Source organism: Orcinus orca, chromosome 2, assembly GCF_937001465.1.
Source record: "Orcinus orca chromosome 2, mOrcOrc1.1, whole genome shotgun sequence".
Lineage (NCBI taxonomy): Eukaryota > Metazoa > Chordata > Mammalia > Artiodactyla > Delphinidae > Orcinus > Orcinus orca.
In genome coordinates, this window is record NC_064560.1 from 109,697,975 (window position 1) to 109,722,911 (window position 24,937).

The following is a 24,937-nucleotide window of genomic DNA, read 5'->3' on the forward strand; positions in this document are numbered from 1 at the left end:
GTTTGATGATCTAATGTATAACATAGTGACTATAGTTGATAATACTGTATTGAAATTTGCAGGTGGGGAAATGGAGAGATATTGGTTAAAGGGAACAGGTGGGGAAATGGAGAGATATTGGTTAGGTGGGGAAATGGAGAGATATTGGTTAAAGGGAACAAACTTTCAGTTATAAGATGATTAAGGTTTGATGATCTAATGTATAACATAGTGACTATAGTTGATAATACTGTATTGAAATTTGCTAAGAGAGTAGATTTTAAGTATTCTCACACACACACAAAAAGGCAAATGTGTGAGCTGATGCATGTGCTAGTTAACTTGATTTTGGGAATTCTTTCACAATGAACACATCTATCAAACTATCATGTTGTACACTTTAAATATATTATGACTTTATTTGTCAATTATACCTCAGTAAAGCTGAGAAAAAGGAAATTCTGACACATGCTACAACATGGATTAACCTTGTCTTAGTGCATTTGGGCTGCTATAACGAAATACCATAGATTAGGTAGCTAATAAACAACAGATATTTATTTCTTACTGCTCTGGAGTTGGGATATCTGAGATCAAGGTGCCATCATGGTCAGGTGAGGGCCCTTTTCTGGATCACAGACTTATTGTATCCTCACATTGCAGAAGGGGCTAGATAGCTCTGTGGTACCTCTTTTATAAGAGCACTAATCTCCTTCATGAGGGCCCCATCCTCATGACCTAATTACCTCCCCAAAGCCCCACTTACTACTACCATCACCTTTGGGGGGTTAGGATTTCAACACACAAATTTTGGGGAGACACAAACATTCAGCACACTGCAGGCCTTGAGGTCATTGTGCTAAGAAAATAAGTCAGTCACAAAAAGACCAATACTGTATGACTTCATTTATATGAAGTGCCTAGAGTAGTCAGATCCAGAGATAGAGAGCAGAATGGTGGTTGCCAGGGGTTATAAGGGGAGGGACTTAGTGCTTAATGGGTACAGAGTTTCAGTTTGGGAAGGTGAAAAAGTTCTGGAGATGGATGGTGGTACTGATTGCACAACGATATGAATGTATCAATACTTAATGCCACTGAACTGTACACATAAAAATGGTTAAAATGGTAAATTTTATGTATGTATGTTTTACCACGATTTTTGAAAAGTATCAGTTACTAGATGAGTTATGTTTTTGAAGTATTCAATGTTGTCTGTTTATTTTGCTGAAAAGGTGCAAAGCCAGTAAGAGAAGGATAACTGAAGCATCAGGGCCTATTATCTAGCAGGTGCCACAGCTGAGAGTATTAGGGAAGGAGTGCCTAGTGGCCTCTTCTAACTTCTTGACTGGGAAACCCAACCAGAAACCACACTGGCGGAGAGGGCTGCTGCAGGACAAGAGGCGAGAGTAGTTAACAACAGCTGACATTTGTTTCACTTGCCCAGGGCTTTTACATTCATGTTTTCTTATGAACCACACAATCACCCTGAGAGAAGGCACTGTAATTCCCCATTTTGAGCAGGGGGAAGCTGAGGCTCAGAGAAGATAAGTGACTATCCCAAGACCACACAGCTCTTTTGCTGGGCTCAAACCCAGGTACTCTTAAACCAAATCCTGTCCCTATGGCACTTAATGTTTCCTAGTGACATTGCTTTGGTTTGAAGCGAAGTAACTGCTCTTATAGCTGTGAATAGACTAAGATGCTGGGAGACAATTCAGGCAGTAAAGGCAAGCCTGAGTCATCTTTATCCACATTTTTTTTTTTTTTTTTTTTTGGCTGTGCTTCTCGGCTTGCGGGATCTTAGTTCCCTGACCAGGGATTGAACCCAGGCCCCCTGCAGTGGAAGCACAGAGTCCTAACCACTGGACCGCCAGAGAATTCCCCTGAGTTGTGTTTAAAAATCACTTCTAACTGAGAGAACAGCGCGGCTATGATCATTACCATTGCTGATGTCAGGTCTCTGTGGAACATCTAATTCTTAACACTTTTTCACTATTTCTTTCTGATTATAAAAATTAAATGTGGCTTATTATGGGAATTGGGAAGTAGGGTAAAAGAAAAGAAAAAAGACAAATCACTGGAGGTAATCAAGAGTAATAGTTTGGTATAAGGTTTTTCCAGTCATATGTTTGGAAACTAAAGTGAGATTATATGGTGCTTATTAATTTGTGATGTGTTTTTATCATTTATTATGCACATTTTCTAGGTCATTAAGCATCACCAGTACTTGCTTTGACCTGAGCTTTAAGGTGGCAGAAATAATTGTAAGTGCATCTACATGCCATAGGTATATTTATTAAGAGTCTTTTGGCTTTAAATAGCAGAAAATGACTCTGCCTAACTTAAGCCAAAAGGGGGATTCTTTCCAAATATCAAATTCCTAGGTAGGATGGTGATTGGGGCCTAATTCTGAGCCACTCATCTTTGGCCAGGGCATAGTTGCATTGGGGCAATATGATAGTTCTGTAACACTCATATATTGAGAAGGGCATTTGCTGGGAGGAGGAAAAAACAGCTTGTAAAAACAGCAGTAGTAAATGCAGTAAAAAATGGATTCCTACCTCAGAGGGAAAAGAACACAATAGATCGATTTCTTCGAACACCTTAAAAAAAAAAGATTGGGAATGTATAAATCATCCCCCAAATGCTTCACTAAAATCTAAGGGTTGCAAAATTGTTAGTCAAATGTTTGATGTTATTATAGTTAGTGCATTAATTTTTGAACATAATTCAATTGAGCTGTATGTTTAAGTGGTGTTTGGATATTTCAAGAAACTTTGAAACTACATGTATAGGTATTGTATATGTTTATGCCTTTTTTTATAGGATGTAGGGCATTGTTTTAGTGTTTTTGACATATTTATAGAGGATTATAAAATGGTCATTGGTTTTGTTCTACAACAGGCTGTTTACAGCATCTATATTTGATTTGCCGAGAAATCCTTGGTCAGGAATGAAACTCCCAATTACAGTATTTTTTCCATGGCAAATGTGATCCACTTTATGAAATGGTATCTAAAAATGTTGCAGCTGAAATCAGGGCCTGCTAATTTATCCATATGAATCTATAGAAACTTACAGATGTGCAGACATTATTTTATGAACACACACACACGTACACTCTCTCTCTCTCTAACAGGCAATATACACACAGTCACTGACCTAAGTGAGAAGAGTTAGCTATCTGTCCATGTCTAAGTATGGATTATAGTGGGTGGCCTCAAGAGTTTGAGGAGAAGCTAATTAATTCAGAGCTTAAAATGCATGAATGTTAAAGCGTATGCATTTGGGGGTGACCCCAGCATTTTTAGCTTTAGTAATTTTTCCCCCCAGACCTTCTCTACCATGCAGAGTTCAGTTGAGAATACTTTCTGGTATCTCCCTTTTGTGGCCCTCTTCGGTTTCCTTTAGAAGTCAGTACTGAATGTTTGTAACACCCCAAGCATTTTCAACTAGACTCTGTGTAAATGTCTCCAGGACCAAGAAACGGGGTTTCTAATTTTGATTTTAATGGACATAGTGGTCAGCTCCTGCTATGAATAATTTAACAATGCAATAGAATAGGCCTTTTGAACCATTGCTCCTGGAAACACCAATGCTGTGGTCGTACAGGCGCTTCCTGAAAACAGTCCAGAGTGGGCCCCAGAGTGTGTCTGGCCTAGAAGGCCTTGGGTCCCTATGGTCCTTTTTCAGTGGGGCAGTCAATCGCAAGGGCTTCATCATCCATCATCTTTGGGCCTTAAGGTTCTCCCTGGAAGCCTATTCCTTGGGCCTGATAGGTTGCAGAGCCACGGTGACTGGGGCATAGTTGGATCAATAAATATTTATTGGTTAACCGAGAGGTTTCAGGGCTTTTCAGGCCTAGATCACATTTCTTTAGATGATTCTGGAGGTCTTGAAGGTCACTGCTAGTAGAGAAAAGCAGAAAAGACCTAGACATTCTACAAACATGGAATCTGGCATCCTGAACTAGACCAAATTCCAGAACGAGGAGCTCTTAGACAATTGACTCAGGTCCCGGGCTCCATGGTAGAGCGTCTGGCACATGGACCCCATTCGTATACATTGTTGAACAAAGGAATGAAAATAAATTCGCTGAAGATACTCAGTTTAATTCAGAGAGCCTTGGGGTCCAAGGAGTTGATTCAGATGAAGAGAAGGATTTCTTGATCCCAGGGAACTGGCTGTACTTCAACCTCTTTCTGGTTCAGGGATTCAAACATGGTTTTCAACTTTTAGGAAGCAGTCTACAGAGCAGTTTATTATTAATGAATAGCTACAGTCAGCATCATAAAAGTTAACATTTATAAAAGATATTACTAGTAATCCTATTTTGCGCATGAGAATACTGAGACTTAGAGAAATTATGGAACTCCCCTAGTAAGTTAATAAGTGGTGGAACCAGTAATCAGGTCTGCCTGACTCTTGTGTACTATGCCTCAGTCAAAATGAGAGAATTCTAAGGAACAAAACTCAGGGCAATGCTGAAAGCCAGAAGTGACAGAATAAGGAAACATCCAAACCTCAGGTTAGAATTTGTCCTAGGTTCAAGATACCAGATCCCTCGTTTGTGAGTTCTCTCTGGAAGGGCCTTCATAAAGATGCTCAAAAGTATGTAGGTGAGGATACTTTTAGTATCCTTTTCTGATCTCTACTAAGGAAAAAAAATTGTGTCAGACAGTGGTTCTCAGACTTCAGCACACGAGAGAATCAATCACCTGGAGGGCTTGTTAAAACACAGAGGGTTGGGCCCCACTCCCAGAGTTTTGAATTCAAGAATTTGCATGTCTGACAAGGTTCCTGGTGTCGCTTATGCCACTGGTCTGGGGACCACACTTTGAGAACCACAGGTGTAAGGGAACCCTATCAGTGGTTTCAAAATGAGTTCTCTTAGTTGGACCACGGATCATATGGAAATCCCTTATTTTTGAAAAGGTGGATCCCCAGAAAATCCCCAAAAGCATCTGGAGGTTATTTTTGCTTTTAAGAAAGGAAAAGGGCAAAGCCTAGGGAATACCAGAGCAGCGAGTTTTAATTCTGATATATGTATATATATACATATCTCCAGAAAAATCAATGTTACAGTTCCTTTTAGGAAGAGTGAACTAAATGGGAAGCACTCAAAATTCATTAAAAACTAATCTCAGCCTGAAAGACTTTTCTTTGATAAAAAGAGAGCTTTGTGGCCAAAGGAAATACAGGACAGTTGGCATGTCTCTCCACCTGCCAGGCAGATTTGTTCTGTTTCCTGTCAGGATTCTCCTTAGGAAAACTGTGAAATGCCTAATGGAATAAATGCAGCTCTGACCCCTTTTCTTAAACATGAGTTGGAGCTTGTGAGAGCTGCACCTACTCTAGGAAAATGTGCATTTTCACGTATGTTCGATTAATAAGAGGGTGGATCTTTTTTTTTTTTTTGCGGTAGGCAGGCCTCTCACTGTTGTGGCCTCTCCCGTTGCGGAGCACAGGCTCCGGACTCACAGGCTCAGCGGCCATGGCTCATGGGCCCAGCCACTCCGCGGCATGTGGGATCTTCCCGGACCGGGGCACGAACCCGTGTCCCCTGCATCGGCAGGCGGACTCTCAACCACTGCGCCACCAGGGAAGTCCGAGGGTGGGTCTTTTTGATCTGCATCATCTGAGCCACTTACGAGGATTTTCTCTGATTTTTTTTTTTCACTGTCAGCTGTGACAACGCAGATTCTTAAAAAGGAAAGGCATCCTCTAGTTAAGTGTGTATGACAAAGTAAAGTAGCATAATTCTGGCAGCAGCTCATGAGCAGGACTTAGGCTGGATCTAGAAACAGACTCTGAGATGGAGAGTCAAATGCAAAAGGTTTGCTGGGAAGAGTCTCAAAATCAACACTTGAGGGAGTGAGGGATACAGGACTAGACCTGGTGGGGCAGCGGGGGAGGCTTGAATAGTGATGCTGTCTCAACAAAGGCTTCAGCAGATCTCGTGGGTAAAGAGATCGGGCCTTCAAACCCCGTATTGACTTGTCATTGGTGCCTACTGCCTCCGGGGAGGGACATATCTGTGGGCTAGGTAACTGCCTCAAGGAGAGGACAAGTTCTGGGGAAGGAACTCAGCTGTGAGCCATTAGCAGTGAACACTCCAGCAACAGGGGCAATGACTACCTTTGTTCTGAAGGGGGATCTGGGTTATGCAGGGGGACAAGGATCGTACTTTGTTTCAGTGCCATAGAGCTGTCTAAACATTTACATATTGAACATTCAGTATATCCAAGGCAGGTGCCATGGGGTATCTAAAGAAAATCAGATAAGCATTCTGCCTTTATAGAAATGTGAGCTATCCATTGCTACTTGCATAATAGACATAACTGGACCTCTTCTACAACATATTATTTATAACATTCCAGTTATAACCATGGAGTACGCTGCTGGGTACTAGGTATTGTAAAAAGCAGGTGAGACCCAGTTCTCAAAGCAGACAGACATTTTAAGGATAAAGCAATAATAATGGCTAACATTTACTGAAGCATTGTGCAAAGCACTGTTATTATTCCCACTTTATAAATTTAAGAATCTGAGACATAGAAAGCTTTAAAAACTTGCTCAGGGGCTCCCCTGGTGGCGCAGTGGTTGAGAGTCCGCCTGCCGATGCAGGGGACGCGGGTTCGTGCCCCGGTCCGGGAAGATCCCACATGCCGCGGAGTGGCTAGGCCCGTGAGCCGTGGCCGCTGAGCCTGCGCGTCCGGAGCCTGTGCTCCGCAACGGGAGAGGCCACAACAGTGGGAGGCCCGCATACCGCAAAAAAAACAAAAACAAAAAACCCCAAAAAACTTGCTCAACATGATACAGCTTATAGGAGACTGCTAGATTTTGAATTCTGGCTGTCTGATTGCAGAGCCCACTCAATGAGCCTTTCTTCATTCTATTATCATAGAAGAGTTATAGATAAATTAAAGTGCTCCACTTTTTTCCCTTTTAACAACTATTTATAGTAATTTTACACTTTTATTTCTGTATTCCTGCAAGCACTTTGTACTGTATCATGTACATGATATCATGTCACTTAATGAAGCTTAGTTGATATAAAAAAAAAAAGAAGAAGAATGGCAGTTCCCCTCTCCCTTCACTGAATGCTGGTAGGAGAAACAAAGAATGGAAGATGATAATTAACAGTATGTAGAAGAAGTTCCATAAGCCTTATATTTATACAGTAGAAGACCCATCTCTCATAAAACCCAGCTTCCTGTACCAAGATACTTAGCAAGACCAAGTCCAAAAATACGTATAAATAATCTTTGTCTGTGACGATTGAAAGGTTGTGTTCTAATGTTTTTTCTTCCATGTACGAGCTAATGGCTGACTGTGACCCCAAGGCCTCTTACATTCCTTTCTGGTTTGCTCCAGAGGAAGGGTGAGCAAACCACCTGCTACCTGATTTTGATTCTGCCACCTTTTGAGCCAAGGATGGTTTTTGACTTTTTTTAATGTTTGGGGGGAAAATATCAAAGAAGAATATTTTGTGACGTGTGGAAATTACATGGAATTCACATTTGTGTCCATAAGTGTTTCTGGCACACAAGCATGCCCATTCGTTTATGTATTGTCTGTGGCTGCCGTTCAAGCTACAACTGCAGAGTTGAGTTTTTGCGACAGTCTGTATGGCTCTCAAAGCCTGACATTTTCACTCTCTGGTCCTGTATAAAAAGGCATGCTGACTACCGCTATGAAGAGATTCTCAACCTGACTTAGCTCTGTTGGAAGCACTTGAGGGAGCTTTTAAAACTCCCAGTAGTCCCACCCTCACCCATTAAATCAGAATGTCTGGAGATGAGACCCAGTCATCAGGATTTGTTAAAGCTCCCCTGTGTTTCCCCAATGTGCAGCCCAGGTTGAGAACCACTGCCTAGAGCATGAATACATTTCGAGGGGCAGATGGACTAGGCTTCCCAGCATACAGGCGGCCAAATGGGAGAGAATGCAGGTCACTTATCACCACCCATGTGTGCAGGGGGTCATGTGAGCAAAGATGTTCAGGACCTCCAGATGCCCTCTGGTGAAAGCCCTTCCCGTGAGGAGATAGCCAGGATAAAGGGGACAGAGTGGACAGGAGAGGATTATACCAAATATCTTTCCCAGCATATTGACCAAGTTGAATACAAATTTCTCGCCGAATGGAACATCATCAAATGTGCAGGTAGTGTAGCCTTCCCAACCGTAGCTGCTAGGAGCAGGGGACCTAATTCCTTAGCATCCACTAATACGACCATCTGCTTGAAGCTGTAGAGCACAGAACCAGTCATACTGTACAGTGAGTTCAAGTAGAAGTTCTAATCCGCTGTGTGGTCCTTGAACTGATCGGCTTCAGAATCACCTGGGAGGCTGTTAAACTGCAGACTTATAGAATCAAAATCTCAAGAACAGTCCCAGGAATCTGCATTTTGAACCAGCATCCCAGTTAATTCTTAAGAACTTTGAAGTTTGATCGCCATGTACCTAAATGGTTATCTCAGTGAATTCTTAGCAGATGTGCATGCCAAAGTTGTCCGACCAGTGGATTCAATTGGCTAAGCCAGTTACTAATTCCTTCCAGAGGCACACACACACATTTTAAAAAAATGGACTTACCAGATAAAATCTATAGTATATACACCAAATGGCCCATAAAAGAAGGAGTTATGGGGCTTCCCTGGTGGCGCAGTGGTTGAGAGTCCGCCTGCCGATGCAGGGGACACAGGTTCGTGCCCTGGTCCGGGAAGATCCCACGTGCCGCGGAGCGGCTGGGCCCGTGAGCCATGGCCGCTGAGCCTGCGTGTCCGGAGCCTGTGCTCCGCAATGGGAGAGGCCACAACAGTGAGAGGCCCGCGTACCGCAAAAAAAAAAAAAAAAAAAAAAAGGAGTTATTTTTGTTTTAAACAGTGGTGGAAGTCATACACTCGTTCTACCCATTACTGTCTTGCTCAACACTATAGATACCTCTGGTAAACTGTTTTAAGTATCTTAAATGGCACCAAATCTTCCTTTTTTGAAGATAGGCCTAATTTTTGGAAGTAGATAAACATCATTTGGAGTGAAATGCGACGAATAAAGTGGGTGATTATGTTGGATCTGTTTTGGTTTTTTAAAAAATGAATTTTGGTTCTTAAGTGACCATACTGTATGATCAGTACACTCTTTAACCCCAAAAGACATGCCTTCATAATATTTTAGTGTATTTTGTCTAAAACAGAGGTGTGTTAGTTTATTCCAAAGTAAAGGAGAACAGTCTTTTGGATTTACCAATTCCAGTGTGTTTTGTGTGAAATCAACCCCATTCCTGTTGTCACTTCATATTTGAGGGTGTATAAGCCATCAGTATGGGGGTGTGTTTGCATTTTGAAATATGTGATTCTATTACAGGAAACCATTGTGGGGATAGGAGGAAATCAGCACTTCATTTCTGTTTACTGGGGAGATACTTGCAGGGGAGGTGCGATCCTGGGGACGGGATGGTCTTTCACTTCATTAAAGTGCAGTTGATGGGTCAACCTGTGCATCAGAGCCAAAGGGCAGAATCACAGAGTAGACAGAACAACCTGTGTTCTATGGTGGCTTGTGTTGGGTAGAATTGCAAATGTACTTTATAATCAGATTTTAAATAGAATCCAGGTTGAACGGAGTGGTGAGATAAGTCCATGTGAGAGTAAACGCTGTGGGCAGTCCTGAAAGGTTTGATTTGACCATCTGGGACCTGAAGTGCCTATTTCTAAAATGAAAGGATATATTTTACGGGCTGTGTCGACCCTCCCAGAGTGCATGGGCGATGCCCCTTGATAATAGCACAAAGGGAGTTTGAAGTTTTCCATTTTCCGCTGGTCTAGGGGCATTGACTGCACTCATTGTGTGCTTATCGCCATGGAGGCAGGCTCTTGTTCTAAAGTGTCCTGTCTGGGGCTTGCACACATTCTTGGATGTCTTTAATTTCACCAGGCTGAACAAAATTGAACACATAGATCACTGAGGCTTGATGTTCTGAAGGCAAAGATTTCAAAAAAGCAGGTACTAGTTTCCCTAGAACAATTGGAACACCGTAATACCACACTGATGTGGAGTCTGAATTACTTACGAGTCCTCTCATTCATCAATAGGAAAGCAGTTTGAGACATTCAGGTGACAACTTGTCCCTGCGACATTGTTAACTGATTTCTTTAAGGGTTCATGTTGGAGACGAAAAGTAAGGGAAAATCCCTGTGCCTTTGTTCTGCCTACGTGTTTTTTGAGTTTTAGTTTGGAAAGGCTCTTGCTGGGATTAAAATGTATTCTCATTTCTGTTTTCTTGGACAAAACAGAACCACTCGTGTTTGTGTGTGTGTGTGTGTGTGTGTGTGTGCGCGCGTGTGTGTGCGTGTGTGTGCGTGTGTGTGTGTGTGTGTGTGTGTGTTGGGAGATGGGGATAGTTGCTTTTAACTGCTCTGCTGGGCCATTTGCCTGGTCTCATGTGACAGTTTCTGGCTTTCCTATTTCCTGAAGAACTGTATTTTGACATTCATTGGAAACATTCTGTCCCACAGGCCCCCATCCTCCCTTAAATGCTCCCCTTTGTCTTGGATTAGGATATTGCCTTCCAAATTTTAAAAAACAAAGATTGGGCAATATTGCTCCCAGAGGAGCTTAACTGTTTAAGAGTTAAAGACACAGAAAAATTATAACTTCTTAAGTACTGTAGTGGCCAGGGGTTGATGAAGAAAGGTGCCTTTGTTTGGGTGATTAGTTTGGACTCTGTTAAAACAGACAAAAATATCTTTTTTTGGTCTTATGGCGTAGGCAGGGTTTTATATGCTTAAAAGCAAATCTTCAACTGCATTCTCATTCTCTTACATCAGCCCGCTTCTCCCCTTCCCTCTCATGTGGCAAAACAATAAACAAAGTGACCACTGTTGGTGCCGTGGGTCTCTCTCTCTCTCTCTCTCTCTCTCTTTCTGGTACAGGCTCCCAGGATGGAAATCTTTAGCCGTTTAAACTCTGAAAAGTCTTGCTCCTCTAAGAGAGGACGATTGCTGAATGTTTGCTCGCTGGAGAATGTCCCATGGTCGTCAGCTTCCAAGACGCTCTGCAGAAATGCAGGCTGCTTGAGCAGCTGGGATGGTGGGGGGCACCCCCGTCCTGTGAGGAATCCCTGATTCAGGATCTCTGTTTTCTTTTTTCTCAGTATTTGTAAAGTCAGTGCTTTAGGTCGGAGGGTGTGTCTGGAACTCCAGGAAAGCACTGAAAGTACTATTTGTTCTTGAAAATGTTACAGTTAATCTCTTGGTCGGAGTCTGAGGGGAAGAAAAGATCTTTGTGAAGAAAGGCAACGAATCGCAAGCACGTATGTGTCTTCCCTGACTAGGGTTTCAGATTTGCTAACGCTGATAACAGCAAAGAAAGGAGAGTTTTGAGAGGTTATTTTAAAGCGGTGGTTCTTACCCTGGGATGTGTGGATTCCCAAGAGGCCCACAGATGGTTTTCCAGGGATGGTGCCGAGGGCCGGTGGGTAGGGGTGGGATGGGCCCTCTAAAATTGAATAGAAACATTGGTACAAATAGGCCTTTTATTGAAGAGAGACCTATGATTCTCCTTAGAGTCTCAAGTAAAAAAAAGTAATAACTACTTTATTTTTGGTAGCTCGTTTCCTCTGTTATGGCAAAAGACACATAAAATAAAATTTACCGTCTTAATTACCACTTTAAAGTATCGGGTTGGCCAAAAAGTGCGTTCGGGTTTTTCCATAACATCTTACAAAAACCTGAACGCACTTTTTGGCCAGCCCACTATATCGTTCAGGGGCATTAAATACGTTCACATTGCTGTGCAACCATCACCACTGTCCAGCCCCATAATTCTTTTCATCTTGTGAAACTGAAACTCTGTACCTATTAAACAGTAACTCCCCATTCTCCCCCAGACCCTGGCAACCATCATTCTACTTTCTATGATCTTTGACCTACTCTAAGTACCTTATGTAAGTGGAATCATGCAGTATCTGTCTTTTTGTGACTGGTTTATTTCACTTTGCATAATGTCCTCAAGATTCATTATGTTGTAGCACATTGCAGAATTTCCTTCCTTTTTAAGGCTGAATAATATTCCATTGTATGTATATACCACAGTTTGCTTATCCATTCACCCATTGAGGACACATGGGTTCCTTCCATGCTTTGGCTGTTGTGAATATTTTATTTATTTATTTTTCTTAGTTTTTTTTGGCTGCGTCAGATCTTAGTTGCAGCACACAGGATCTTTTGTTGAGGCATGCAGAACCTTTTCATTATGGCACGTGATCTCTTTGTCGTGGGGCTCGGGTTTCTCTCTAGTTGCGGTGCTTGGGCTTCTCTCTAGTTGTGGTGTGCGGGTTTTCTCTCCCTAGCTGTGGTGTGCGGGCTCCAGGGTGTGTGAGCTCAGTAGTTATGGCATGTGGGGTCCAGAGCATGTGGGCTCTGTAGTTTGCTGCACGTGGGCTGTCTCATTGAGGCATGTGAGCTCGATAGTTGCCGTGCTCGGGCTTAGTTGCCCCGCGGCATGTGGGATCTTGACCAGGGATCGAACCTGTGTCTCCTGCATTGGAAGGCATATTCTTTACCACTGGACCACCAGGGAAGTCCCTAGCTATTACGAATAATGCTGCTGTGAACGTGGGTGTACAGTATAACTACTTTTTAAAAGCAAGTTCATAAGCACAAGTTTCCCCTTGTTTCTTTTGAGTTGTATATTAAGAGACTTTCTGAAGCTGTGAAGCTTCTGGTGCCTCAACTTACTTTAAAGTTCTGAGTGAGTGTGCCTTGCACACATGTGTGTTCTTCCGCTGAGGGCATGTGGCCGGGCTCTGGAAGTTCTTCTCGTCCCTGAGGAGATAACAGCCGCTGTATAGAAAGCAAAGGGCTGGGGCATCCTCATGGGCCTTCTCCAGAGCTGACCCCTACCACTTTGCCTTCTTCCCTTGGCAGGTTACTCCAGCCACAATGCAGAAGGATTGGCCAAAAAGGAGCCTCCTTCTGTGCTGGGGAGTGAGCAAGGGAAGGACCAATGTGTTTCTCCTCCCTAGTTCCCAAAGTCTGGGACTCCCTCCTTTTCATGCACTTGGCATTATGGTCCCTCCCTGGGTGAGTGTGGATTTTGAAGTCAGACTTGGATTTGCATTCTGTCTCTCCCACTATCCGCTGCGTTATTTGGAGGCAGTTATTAAAGTTCTTTGAACTTTAGTTTCTTCATTTGTAAAATGGGGATAAAATACCTACCGTGAAATGACATTATTAAGACTGAGAAGACGTACATAAGGTGATGAGTGCTGAGCCTGACCATATACATAGGAGCAGCTTCTTCATTAAAACCCAGGCTCTCTGCTACAAATCTAAAGGTAGGGATTTCTAATGTGAAAGCATTGCTAAATCTGGTCAAGGGTTTTTTTGTTTGTGAAACTTTGTGGAGTGGAAACCAGCAAGTCTACCAAGCAAACTGAAAAGATAAATCTGGACTTAGTGGCTATAAAGATGGAGGCGTTAAAGGCTAAGCGGGGATGGGAGCAGAGGGAGAAATAAAGATCTGTTATTATCTGTAACGTGAGCATTGTCCCATCTCTGCAATTGTTGGCAAAAGAGAGGCAGGCTCTGTCACTCCATCGGGACATCCTTGACGTGCCCTCACATCTCCACAGTACATGAGCAAAACTCCTGCTGAGGAACTAACTTTGCATTCTTTTGAATATTTTAAAAGATTTTTTATGCAATCAACTGTACAATGAAGGAAAACATCACACTGTTTACATCTAAACATCAATAGAATCAAAAACAGGAAACAGCAAATCACACACAGAAGACACCTAAACCAAGTCACTGTTTATATGCTCTTTCTATGTCACTATTTATACAGAATTAATTTTATATAGCTGCTACCAGTGTGTCTATGCCATTCCAAGTTCTACTTTTCCCCACTAATTTGTATAGATTCCCCCCATATTTCTGTAGTTCTCATACTTAACATTTCAAGTGGCAATATTTATATTGATTTGTTTTATATCTATATCACAAGCTTTGGGGTTGGATTTTTCCTCTAAAATAAATGTTTCTTTTACATAACTACTCAATGCTATTTCAATACAAATTCCTCCTCCCTTGTCAAAAGCTCTGATAAATATTATGACATTTGTCATCTTTTATGAACTTTATCTCTAGAAAGATTGTATTAATACTAATCAAGGCCACCAGCAATGGATAAATATACCCGAAGTGGAATTATTCCCATTTCCCCCAATACTGGCTTTGTAATTTTCTTTTCTGTGAATGTAATAAGAGTGGAGCAAGTATCTTATAGTTGCTTTAATTTTTAATTCTAAAAGTATAATGAATGTCAACATTTTCTTGTTTCTTAAAACTGAACTATTTCTAACTCCGTTTGTATGAATTACCTAATCCAGGAATTGGCAAATGACAGCCCTTGGGCTAAATATGGCCAGTTGCCTGCTTTTAGAAATAAAGTTACTGGAACACAGCTGTGCTCATCTGTTTACATGTTGTCTACTGCTGTGGTTGAGCTACAGTGGCAGAGTTCAGTAGTTGCAACAGAGCAAAGTCTAAAATATTTACTATCTGGCTCTTTATAGAAAAAGTTTTCAGACTCTAATCCCATCTCTTAGCTCTTACTCACTCTTGTTCTACCACAATTTATGCTCCTGCAATATCAATGTCAAAGTACTGTAGTTCCTCACATGTTGTGATAATTTATGTTTTAGTGTCTTTACACATGCTCTTCCCTCTGTCTGGAATTTCCCAACTCCACTCTGCCAGGAAGGTTCAGCCTTCCAAACCCTCCTTGAGGGGTGCTCATCCTATAAAGCATTCCCTTTATTTCAAATTCATAACTTTACTTTTTGTTAGAAGATATTGACAGTTGGAACGAGAATCAAGAAAACAATGCCTGGAAAAGCAATTTATAAAACTATAGATGCTATATAAACGTAACAACTTCTAATAATAACTATTATTATACTTGGCAGCATCAGTGCCCGCCTTTGTTTCTACTTTTATTTCAAACCATTTACAGGGAGCTTTTTAGACCAAAGCACCCCTGTTGGCTCTCATGGAGTAAAGGATCTAAGAACACCTTTCCCATAATCTTTCTTTGTTAAATACCAACAACATATTTGGGTGCCTGGACTAGTTATTTTGGCAACACCAGAGACCAATTCAGATTAATTAGATGTGTCAGCAATTATTGACTAATCATTAAGATGACTCAAAACATCAATCAACCAACCAAACCAAAAAGACCAACTCTCTGAGTTGTCCTGCTTGACTCCACAGAACAAGTTTGGAATCCTAGAGGAGGAATAAACATAAAATTCTGAGAAGATATGCTAAGGCAAAAAGCCTTTCTATCCATTGGTTGCGGGTAATTATGTTGAGAACATAGCTCTGCACTACTATGTATATAGATCTACCTATGTATCTATATTTATTTATATATCTTTATATCTATCTATAACGTATATATATTTTTAATGGGTCTGCATTCCTCTCTCTGCATCCCCTTCCTTTGGGAATCAAAAACATCTCATAGAAAATATTTTTATGAAATCTAATATATATAAAAACTGTATAGTGTGTGTGTGTGTGTGTGTGTGTGTGTGTGTGAATACAGTGTACTAATTTAAACGATGATGTCCAGTGGATCCGGAAGGAGTTTAGAGATTTCCATTTGCTTTGTGAAAAGTTTGATATGTGTGTTGAAAGCCATGAAGCGAAGGTTCAGATTACGCCACGTGAAAGCTTGGGTGGTTCTGAATGCTGAGTCCCAGAGACAAAAGCTCTTAGTTATAACTGCATTTCTGGAGAGGAGGGCGCCAGTTCGTTCACCACTTCCATTAAGGAACAACTACTTCTTTTAGCGGTGCTCTTCTCTCAGGAAGTGCAATATATAGTAAGGGCAGAAAAAGAAGCAAAGGAGGAAATCTGTTATTGATTTTCTTTTCTTCTGTGAAATTACATGAAAGCTCAATGGCTTGGAGCAGTAACTTAGTCAATAAGGCTCCATTTGAGACCACCTTGAAGTTCAATTCTCTCTCAATCCTTTTAAACTTCCTCTAGTGTTGGATTCTTTTGTATTTAATTATCTTTGGTGCTGAGATACTATGAAGCTTTTTTATTCATCACACCATAGAGGATTTTGCTAAAGGTAAAACTGTGAAGTATTCCCAGACAGTAAAGTTCCATCAGTCCTTTTTGGTTAGAAATCAATAGCACTGAAAACCAATCCTTAAAAGCCAAGGAAAAAAGACGAAGAAGGTGAATAGTAGGACTCCTTACTGTAAAGCAATTTTTCAATATTAAGGTGTTGCTGGATTTTCTTGGGTTTGAGCTGCAGAGAGACTAAGCTCAGTGTTTTCTCCAGTGGGAGTGGGGAAGGTCATTTATGTCAGGCTCACCATTATGTGAGTGTACATTTTGGTCATAATACTTGCTAATGTTTATTGAACATTTACTGTGTGCTTGATAGTATGCTGAGTCTTTATATGGTTTCTGTTCTGTAGGGAAGCAATAAGTCGCCTGTGTGAAGCTGTCCCCGGGGCAAATGGAGCCATTAAAAAGCGAAAGGTAAATACTGTTTTTTTTTTTTTTTTAGTTTCCCTAACTATGGGAAAGATAGTATCAAAATAGTTGTTAGTTCATTCCACCACATGACTCAAGGTCTAGAATGGCCTTGATTATTTGACATGCTATCTGAGATGCACTCAAAGTTGTTCTTGTCCCTCAAATTTTTCTGACTTGCCAGACACTGTCTGAAATGGTGATGCCTGAGGGTCAGAGTAGAGAAAGCACCTGGGTCTTTTCAAGTCAGAAAATCTGGTTGCAGAGCTAGGTATTTACTTACCTTTGAGCATGGTATCTCATCTCTCCAAAACTCCATTCTTGTTCCTGTAAAGTTAAGCTGTTGAACCAGATGACCAATTTTGGTACCTTCCAATTTCAATATTTTATAATGTATGTATTCTGCATTTTAACATTTTAGACTTTTAGGACTCCATGGCCTATTTTCAGATGGAAACAAGAGTGCTGGTAGAGGTAAGGGTAATAAATGGGTAGAAGGAGCTTTTCATGTTGAAAGAAATCATGAGATTTGATGTTAGACTTGCACTTAAATCCTGTCTCTGCCACCTACTAACTGTGTGATCTTGATCAAGTCATTTCACCTTTCGAATCCTTGGTTTCCTCATTTGTAAAGTAGGAGAAAATAGCCCTTAGTTTATAGAATTATGTAAGAATTAAATGAAGTGATGTGTTAAGTGTCTTGCTTACATTAGGCTGTCAACGCTAATGCCAGTTAGTATTATCCCTAGAATACTTAGTTGCTTTGAAAAGTCCAAAGGGGAGGTGCAATGGCGCTTAAGATAACTATATAAATTATAGAAGTATAGACTGTTTAAGAGGGGAGGAATTTTTAGAGATCTCGCAGTTGAACCCTCTCACTTTGCCAGCTGCTAAACCGTGGCTCAGAGAAGAGACTTGCCTTGAGTCACTAGGAAGATCAAGGTCAGCACCAGCTGTAGACGCCAGGTCTTCAGAGTCCTGGCTTTACTGCTCTATGTCCATACCACCCTGCCTAATTTTTTGTCGTTACTCATTATTTTGCATAGGACTGAACCCACTGTCACCCAGAGTGACTCAGAGGAGCCACATGATCTGGGAAACTCTGAAGAATGGCTCTTGAATTCTGCTAGAACTCCCATTACTAGTTTCTCTGACAGAACCGATGGTCTGTCTGTAGCCTCTAGCCTCCTCCTGCCTCTCATAACCTCTGTGAATAGGAGGTTCCGACTGGAAGATCCCAACAAACAGGCTTATTCACTTAAGACTTTCTCATTTCAGGAGTAGTGGGAGTCCACACTCCAAAACAAAATAAAACAAAAGCAAACCAGGCTGTCATCTTTCCAGAAAGTACACATGTAAAGAAGTGAAAAAAAAAAAAAAAGAAATTTTTGAGCTAATTCCCTTTGATAGCTAGCTTTTTTACTGAGTACTTAATACATGCCAGGGACTCTTCCACGCACTTTATATTTTTTATATTCTTTTTCCTCCCAATTTGAAAAATTGTGATAAAATACACATAACATAAAATCTACCATTGGAACCATTTCTAAGGGTATAGTTCAGGGATATTAAGTACATTCATACTGTTGTTCAATCGTCGCCCCCATCTATCCCCATAACTCTTTTTTTTTTTAAGAAATAAAGTCATTTACTCGAAGAACAGAATATACTTAGAATTGTTTGCTTCTATAAAGCCCATTTCCCCCAAGCATTAACTTTGAAATTTCATATTAAGCAATGAAGTTATTTTACACAATCTAGTTAAACAATTTATTAGGAATAGTCCCGTAACTCTTTTTTTTATCTTGTAAAACAGAAAGTTTATACTCATTAAAAAACAACTCCCCATCCCCCCCCCGTCTCCAGCCCCTGACAACCACCACTCCACTTTCTGTCTCTATGATTTTGACTACTCTAAGTATCTCATATAAGTGGAATCATACAGTATGTGTCTTATTATGACTGGCTTATTTCACATTACTTCACATAATGTCCTCAAGGTTCATCCATGCTGTAGCACATGTCAAAATTTCCTTCCTTACTAAGACTGAATAAATATGTCATTGTATGTATATATCACATTTTGCTTTCCATTTATCTGTTGATGGACACTTGGGTTACTTCCATGTTTTAACTATTGTAAATAATGCTGCTATGAACATGGATGTACAAATATCTCTTCAAGTCCTTGCTTTCAGTCCTTTTGGGTATATAACAAAAAGTAGAAATTGCTGGATCTTATGGTAATTCTAGTTTTAATTTTTTGAGGAGCTGCTGTACTGTTTTCCATAGCTGTTGTACCATTGTACATTCCTACAAATAGTGTACAAGGGTTTCAGTTTCTCCACATCCTTGCTAACACTTGTTATTTTCCCTTCCTTCCTTCCTACCTCCCTCCCTCCCTCCCTTCCTTCCTTCTGACTAGTTATAGGTCTACACAGATTTTCTATTTCTTCATGATTTAGTCTTGGTAGCTTTTATGTTTCTAGGAATTTGTCTATTTCATCTAGGTAATCCAGTGTGTTGACATACAACTGTTCATAGTATTCTCATAATCCTTTTACTTCTGTTGAATTGGTAGTAATGACCCCACTCTCATTTCTCATCTTACTAATTTGAGTCTTCTCTCTTTTTTTCTTAGTTTATCTAGCTAAAGGTTTGTCAATTTTGTTGATCTTTTTGAAGAACCAACTTTTGGTTTCATTTTTAACATTTAAAAAACATAAATATTCATTCTGTAACAAAGTCCATAACTTACAGAGTGTTGTTATGTTATTTTTAAAGCCTCCAGCTAAGTTCCTATCAACAGTTCTTGGCAAAAGTAATCTTCAGTTTTCGGGAATGAATATAAAACTGACCATCTCAACATGCAGCCTCACATTGATGAATCTTGACAACCAACAGGTAAGATCATGAATGTCACTTATAGTTCAACATATCATCTATTTTTCTAGAACAGTCTGGGCATAATGAAGAGAATAAAGTTTCAGACAGTGTGCCTAAAACTTAATAAGACATGAGGGGAAAAAATCTGCCAAGGATTTATGTGTAGCAATAATTAGGACAAGAGTATTACTAACCCATCGCTGGGGCATTTAACTGCCTACATACTTGCCCCTACCTATCGGCTTTGTAATAAAAACTAAGGTGCAAAGAACATATTAAGTACCATTTGGAATATACTTGAGTCAGTCATTTATTACTCTCCGCTACCCCTCTGCAAAGGGAAAGAAATTCCATCATCAGAACTAACAGACTGCATGTTGGACTGGGGATGCACATGAAAGACAGAGGGGAAGGGTGATGTTAGGGTCAATGTTCCAGCTAACCGAAATTTAAGCAGAAAACATTTTCTTCCAACCCTTAAGATTGAAAAGCCTTCTCAAATGTTATTGTATAAACAACTTTTTCATCTTTGATGATTTATGATTCTATGGTGTGCCTGAGTTCTCACTGTAAACACTATTTCTCAAAGAACAGCATTGTTGAAGCAAATATAAAAGATATACAGGCATTGCGCTAAATATGTACTTTAAACTAGGACACTCTTTTTTGACTTATTTTTTAAACTAAATTCCTTATATCAGGTTATTTATGTATGTTAGAGTCTAATTTTTCTCTGTCTAATATGTAGTGATTTGAGGTTCTTAGTATTTAAGTTTTTACTGTGTGGAGTGCTATTGATCAGGGACTCACGCAAGGTTTAACGTGTACTTGTCAGTGATAAAACAGTAAGAGGCTTTGAGGTCACATGTAGATTGAAAGCCTAGCTTTGCCACTAAGAAGCAAGTTACCCTACCACTCAATTTTCATCATCAGTGAAATGAGGATTATAGTCTTAAACATAGAGTTTCTGAGAAGATGGTCTTAGCAACAGTATGTGTCTTATTGGGTTATTTAGAGGATTAAGTAAGATCACGTAAATCACTGGATGTAAATCACTCAGCACAGTGCCCGTTGCATGGTGCATTTTTCCTTGAGGCCTCTTCATATACTCAGTACTTAGCAGGGAAAGCATATTGTCATATGTAAAATTATAAAATTGTCAGTAACATATAAGTACAGTTATAAACATTTTGATTTCCAGTTTTTACCAAAAAATTCACTTGCAGTTTTTTTTTTAAATTTTTCTTGGAGTATAGTTGATTTACAATGTTGTGTTACTTTCTGCTGTATAGCAAAGTGAATCAGTTATGCATATACATATAGCCACTCTTTTTTAGATTCTATTCCCATATAGGTCATATACAGAATATTGAGAAGAGTGCTATATAATTTATTTATTTATTTATTTATTCATTTATTTTTGGCTGTGTTGGGTCTTCGTTGCTGCACGCAGGCTTTCTCTAGTTGCGGCGAGCGGGACTACTCTTCCTTGCGGTGTGTGGGCTTCTCATTGTGGTGGCTTCTCTTGTTGCGGAGCACAGGCTCTAGCAACATGGGCTCATAGTTCTGGCTCACGGGCTTAGTTGCTCCACGGCATGTGGGATCTTCCCTGACCAGGGCTCGAACCCGTGTCCCCTGCATTGGCAGGTGGATTCTTAACCACTGTGCCACCAGGGAAGCCCTCCTGTTTTGTATAGTAGGTCCTTATTAGTTATCTATTTTATATATAGTAGTGTGTATATGTCAATCCCAATCTCCCAGTTTATCCCTCCCCAACTCGGCTTCCCCCCACCCCTGGTAACCATGTTTGTTTTCTACATCTGTGACTCTGTTTCACTTGTGGTTTTGAGGTTTGCTTTATTTTCTAAATTCAAAAGCAGAATAAAATACATTGCTTACACAGTAGTATAAAGCACCATAGAGGAAAATGTTTAATATGAAACAATTTTAAATAGATTCCTGTCTGGTTGAATCAAGATTGGTTATCCAAGAGAGGTGATAGCATTGATATCTGACAGCAGCACATATGGGGCTGTACTTGGAAGATGCAGCCAATCTGGGTGGAAGGTGAAACATTAATTGTCCTTTGGATGCTTTGCCCTCAAGACATTTGTGGATGTAAAATTTCTTTTTAGTTTTCACCCATGTGGATGGTACCAGGGATGCTCAACTCTTTTAGTTATAGGATTTCATTGAGTATAGGAACCCTTGAATTATCTGAGTTTTGTAGGGGAGGAAGAGGAGGCAAAGCCAGAGCCATCACGATGACAGCTGTGTAGAATTGAATGAGCATTTTTAAAAATGGCTCTTTCCATGGGTGACTGAAGTGAATTGGGAATTTAGGAAGAAGAGGGTTGTGGTGTGTATGGTGGAGGGCACGTTATTCTCAAAATCTCTTTCCCCTCTGCTACCCTTTTCCAGGCCACTGCAGTTAGAGCTGGTATTGCCACACGTCCATAGTCTTTCAGGTGAATAAAAGGAGGGACAGTGGGCATGGGTGGCTTCCACGACCAATAGTTACAGCAAAGAGCTGCTTTGGGGAGTGGCTCACATCTTTTCTGCACTGGTGGCATCGAATGGGCTGTGCTCAGCCCACCGCTGGAGTGGGGACCAAAGTTAGGATCTCATTGATATTAGACCCAGGGGCTGATTTTTAAAAATAACTTTGAACTATTCTGCAGACCTGGGGAGAATGGCCACGGGGATGGGGTTTGGGGTGTAAAAAAGATGTGCCACTCTAGATGCTTAAACTCAAGAAGCTTTATACGTTCCTTCAAAAGGACAGCTAAAATGTCCAAGGGATAAAGGCAGCAGAGAAGTGACCGTGTGGACATAGCATGAGCAAGTGCTTTATCAATTAAATTTTCCTTAAAGAAAACTAGCCTCTGAAGTTCTAAGATAAATACAAATATCCTCCCCCCACCCTTAACTTCAAAGATATACTTTGGACTGAAAACATAAACAGCTTCAAGTTTATAGATACATTCATAGATGACAGAGCATTTATGGGTCAGATGGTTCACATTTATCTTGTCACTGAGAACATCAAGAATGTAACCATTCACTCCCAGAAAATGTCTCACAGAACCTCAGAGGCAGAAAATAAGATATTAAACACGCAAACATGCAATGCTTGCAATTTTTAAAACTTACCGTATTTGGGGATGGGAAAATATATTTTGCAAAAGCAAGTTATAGGGGTTTTTATATAGTCCTTGTTTTAAAAATTCAAGCAACAGGGCGCAGTGGTTGAGAGTCTGCCTGCCGATGCAGGGGACACGGGTTCGTGCCCCCGTCCAGGAAGATCCGGCCCGTGAGCCATGGCCGCTGAACCTGCGCGTCCGGAGCCTGTGCTCCACAATGGGAGAGGCCACAACAGTGAGAGGCCCGCGTACCGCAAAAAAAAAAAAAAAATCAAGCAACAGACTTCCTTGACATACTTTAATAAGGCGTTAAGCAAAAATGTCAGTCTGAGTAGCTCCTACTCCCACTATTTCTCTACTTGTTTCTACACTCCTATCATCGACTCTAACAGCTACTGAAATTGAGACGGGTACTAAAGAGATAAGGTAAAACGGGCAGAAAATGGAGACATCCTTTAGTCTCCAACAGGAGAGGCAATTCAAACACCTACAGAGGCCAGGCAGGTAATGCAAACTGTCCAGGTTCATGAACACACAGTGGTGCGAGCACAGTGATAAATGACGAGTGCTACTTGGTCTCCATGTTGGGGAGACAACACTGGGGAACATTGCAAACAGAATACTTTCCCTGTGTAAAGGCCACTCAGATGCTTCTGATGGGACTATAGGTCAAGGGCTGCCAGGTCTTCCACTTTGGGGGGAAAAAAAAAAGAAGATGGAAATCTGGGAGTTTTGCTGCTCTCTCTGGATTATGAGATGTTGGTCTTTAATTAAGAAATTAAAATTATAAGCATGAGCCAAACAAAATAGAGGCGTTCTTGAGATGAGCCAATGTGGGACATCTGATCTAAGCAAACATTTAAAGTAACTATGGATAGACCTAGAAAGCTCTGCACAAATTACACTACACACTCATAAGTTTAAGTTAACTCTCCCCATTCCACATCCCCATCCTCTCCCGTCATCAAAGAATCAGGATTACAACGTCCCCAGAACTCCTTTCTTTAGTTTATCTGTTTATATAGATGTGTGTATATCTTCAGTTAATCCTCACCATGTATAAGGTTCATCCAATTATCCTTATTTTCAGTTCAGGATCCTGAGGCAGAGAGATTAATCTACTCAGTTACAGAGCTATAAGCAGTGGAGCCCAGATTTGAATCAGGTAGGCTGGTTCCAGTCTGTGATTTAACTGTAACATTTAAAAATGTTACTATTTCCTACCTTTAGTAAATATTAACAAGTATTAATTTCAGTGGTCTCTCAGGTTATTGCCTAGTTTGTTTTTTTTTGCGGTACGCGGGCCTCTCACTGTTGTGGCCTCTCCCATTGCGGAGCACAGGCTCCGGACGCGCAGGCTCAGCGGCCACGGCTCACGGGCCCAGCCGCTCCGCGGCATGTGGGATCTTCCCGGACCGGGGCACGAACCCGTGTCCCCTGCATCGGCAGGCGGACTCTCAACCACTGCGCCACCAGGGAAGCCCCCTGCCTACTTTTAAGACCAACAAACCAACCGTCAGAGGAGTGAGAGAGTCCAGGTCTTTCTCCCCAAAATGAGCCTCAAACCCAGCAGGGAGTGGTTTTCTTTCCCCCTCCTCTTGCTCCCTACTTGCTCCCTAAGAGAAAGAGAATTACACTTCCTGGTTTATAGATCTGTTTTTTTCTGAACCTATTTCCCGTCATCTTTATCTGGAGGTAAATGCAACTAGTCAGTTCATGTATACTGGCACCCTTTTAATTCTTTGTCCAGAGTCCTGTTAATTCACATCACACAAGCAGTTATGTATCCAGACTCACAACTGCATCTACAAGCTGTTTGAAAATGCAATGAAAGAAGTGAGCCGTGTGAGAGGAAGCAGGATTAAGATGTTTTAAGTGCCAACACTTAATCTTCTATCTAGTGTTTGCCCATCTATCACTCCTCTCCCCACCAAGCTCATGTCTGAATTATAATCATCCTTACTTGTCAGTCCTATTTATTTATTTTTTTTTTGCAGTACGCGGGCCTCTCCCTGTTGTGGCCTTTCCCATTGCGGAGCACAGGCTCCAGACGTGCAGGCTCAGCGGCCATGGCTCACAGGCCCAGCCGCTCCGCAGCATGTGGGATCTTCCCGGACCGGGGCACGAACCCGTGTCCCCTGCATCGGCAGGCGGACTCTCAACCACTGCGCCACCAGGGAAGCCTGTCAGTCCTATATTTTACAGAAAAGAACCCCCCTCGCTAAAAGACAGGATGACTGTTAACATAAATAAAGCTCAGTTGTCCTGCTGTATTGGATGTGTCCTTTACTGCCATAATGGAGCAAAAACATCTGGTACATTTTTGCTGATCCTAAGACCTGTTGGTATATTGTTTTACTG

The 24,937-nt window shown here is 41.1% G+C and overlaps 1 protein-coding gene across 6 annotated transcripts in view; it reads left to right on the forward strand.

Moving 5' to 3' along the window:
* SHC4 (SHC adaptor protein 4) overlaps window positions 1-24,937 on the forward strand; it is a 164,988-nt gene that overhangs the window by 84,176 nt on the left and 55,875 nt on the right. For all 6 annotated transcript variants that reach the window (XM_049706061.1, XM_049706059.1, XM_033408412.2 and 3 more), the window contains 2 exons: window positions 16,490-16,553; window positions 19,332-19,451. In XM_049706061.1, coding sequence (XP_049562018.1) covers window positions 16,490-16,553; window positions 19,332-19,451 — 184 coding nt within the window. The remainder of the gene's footprint in view (window positions 1-16,489; window positions 16,554-19,331; window positions 19,452-24,937) is intronic.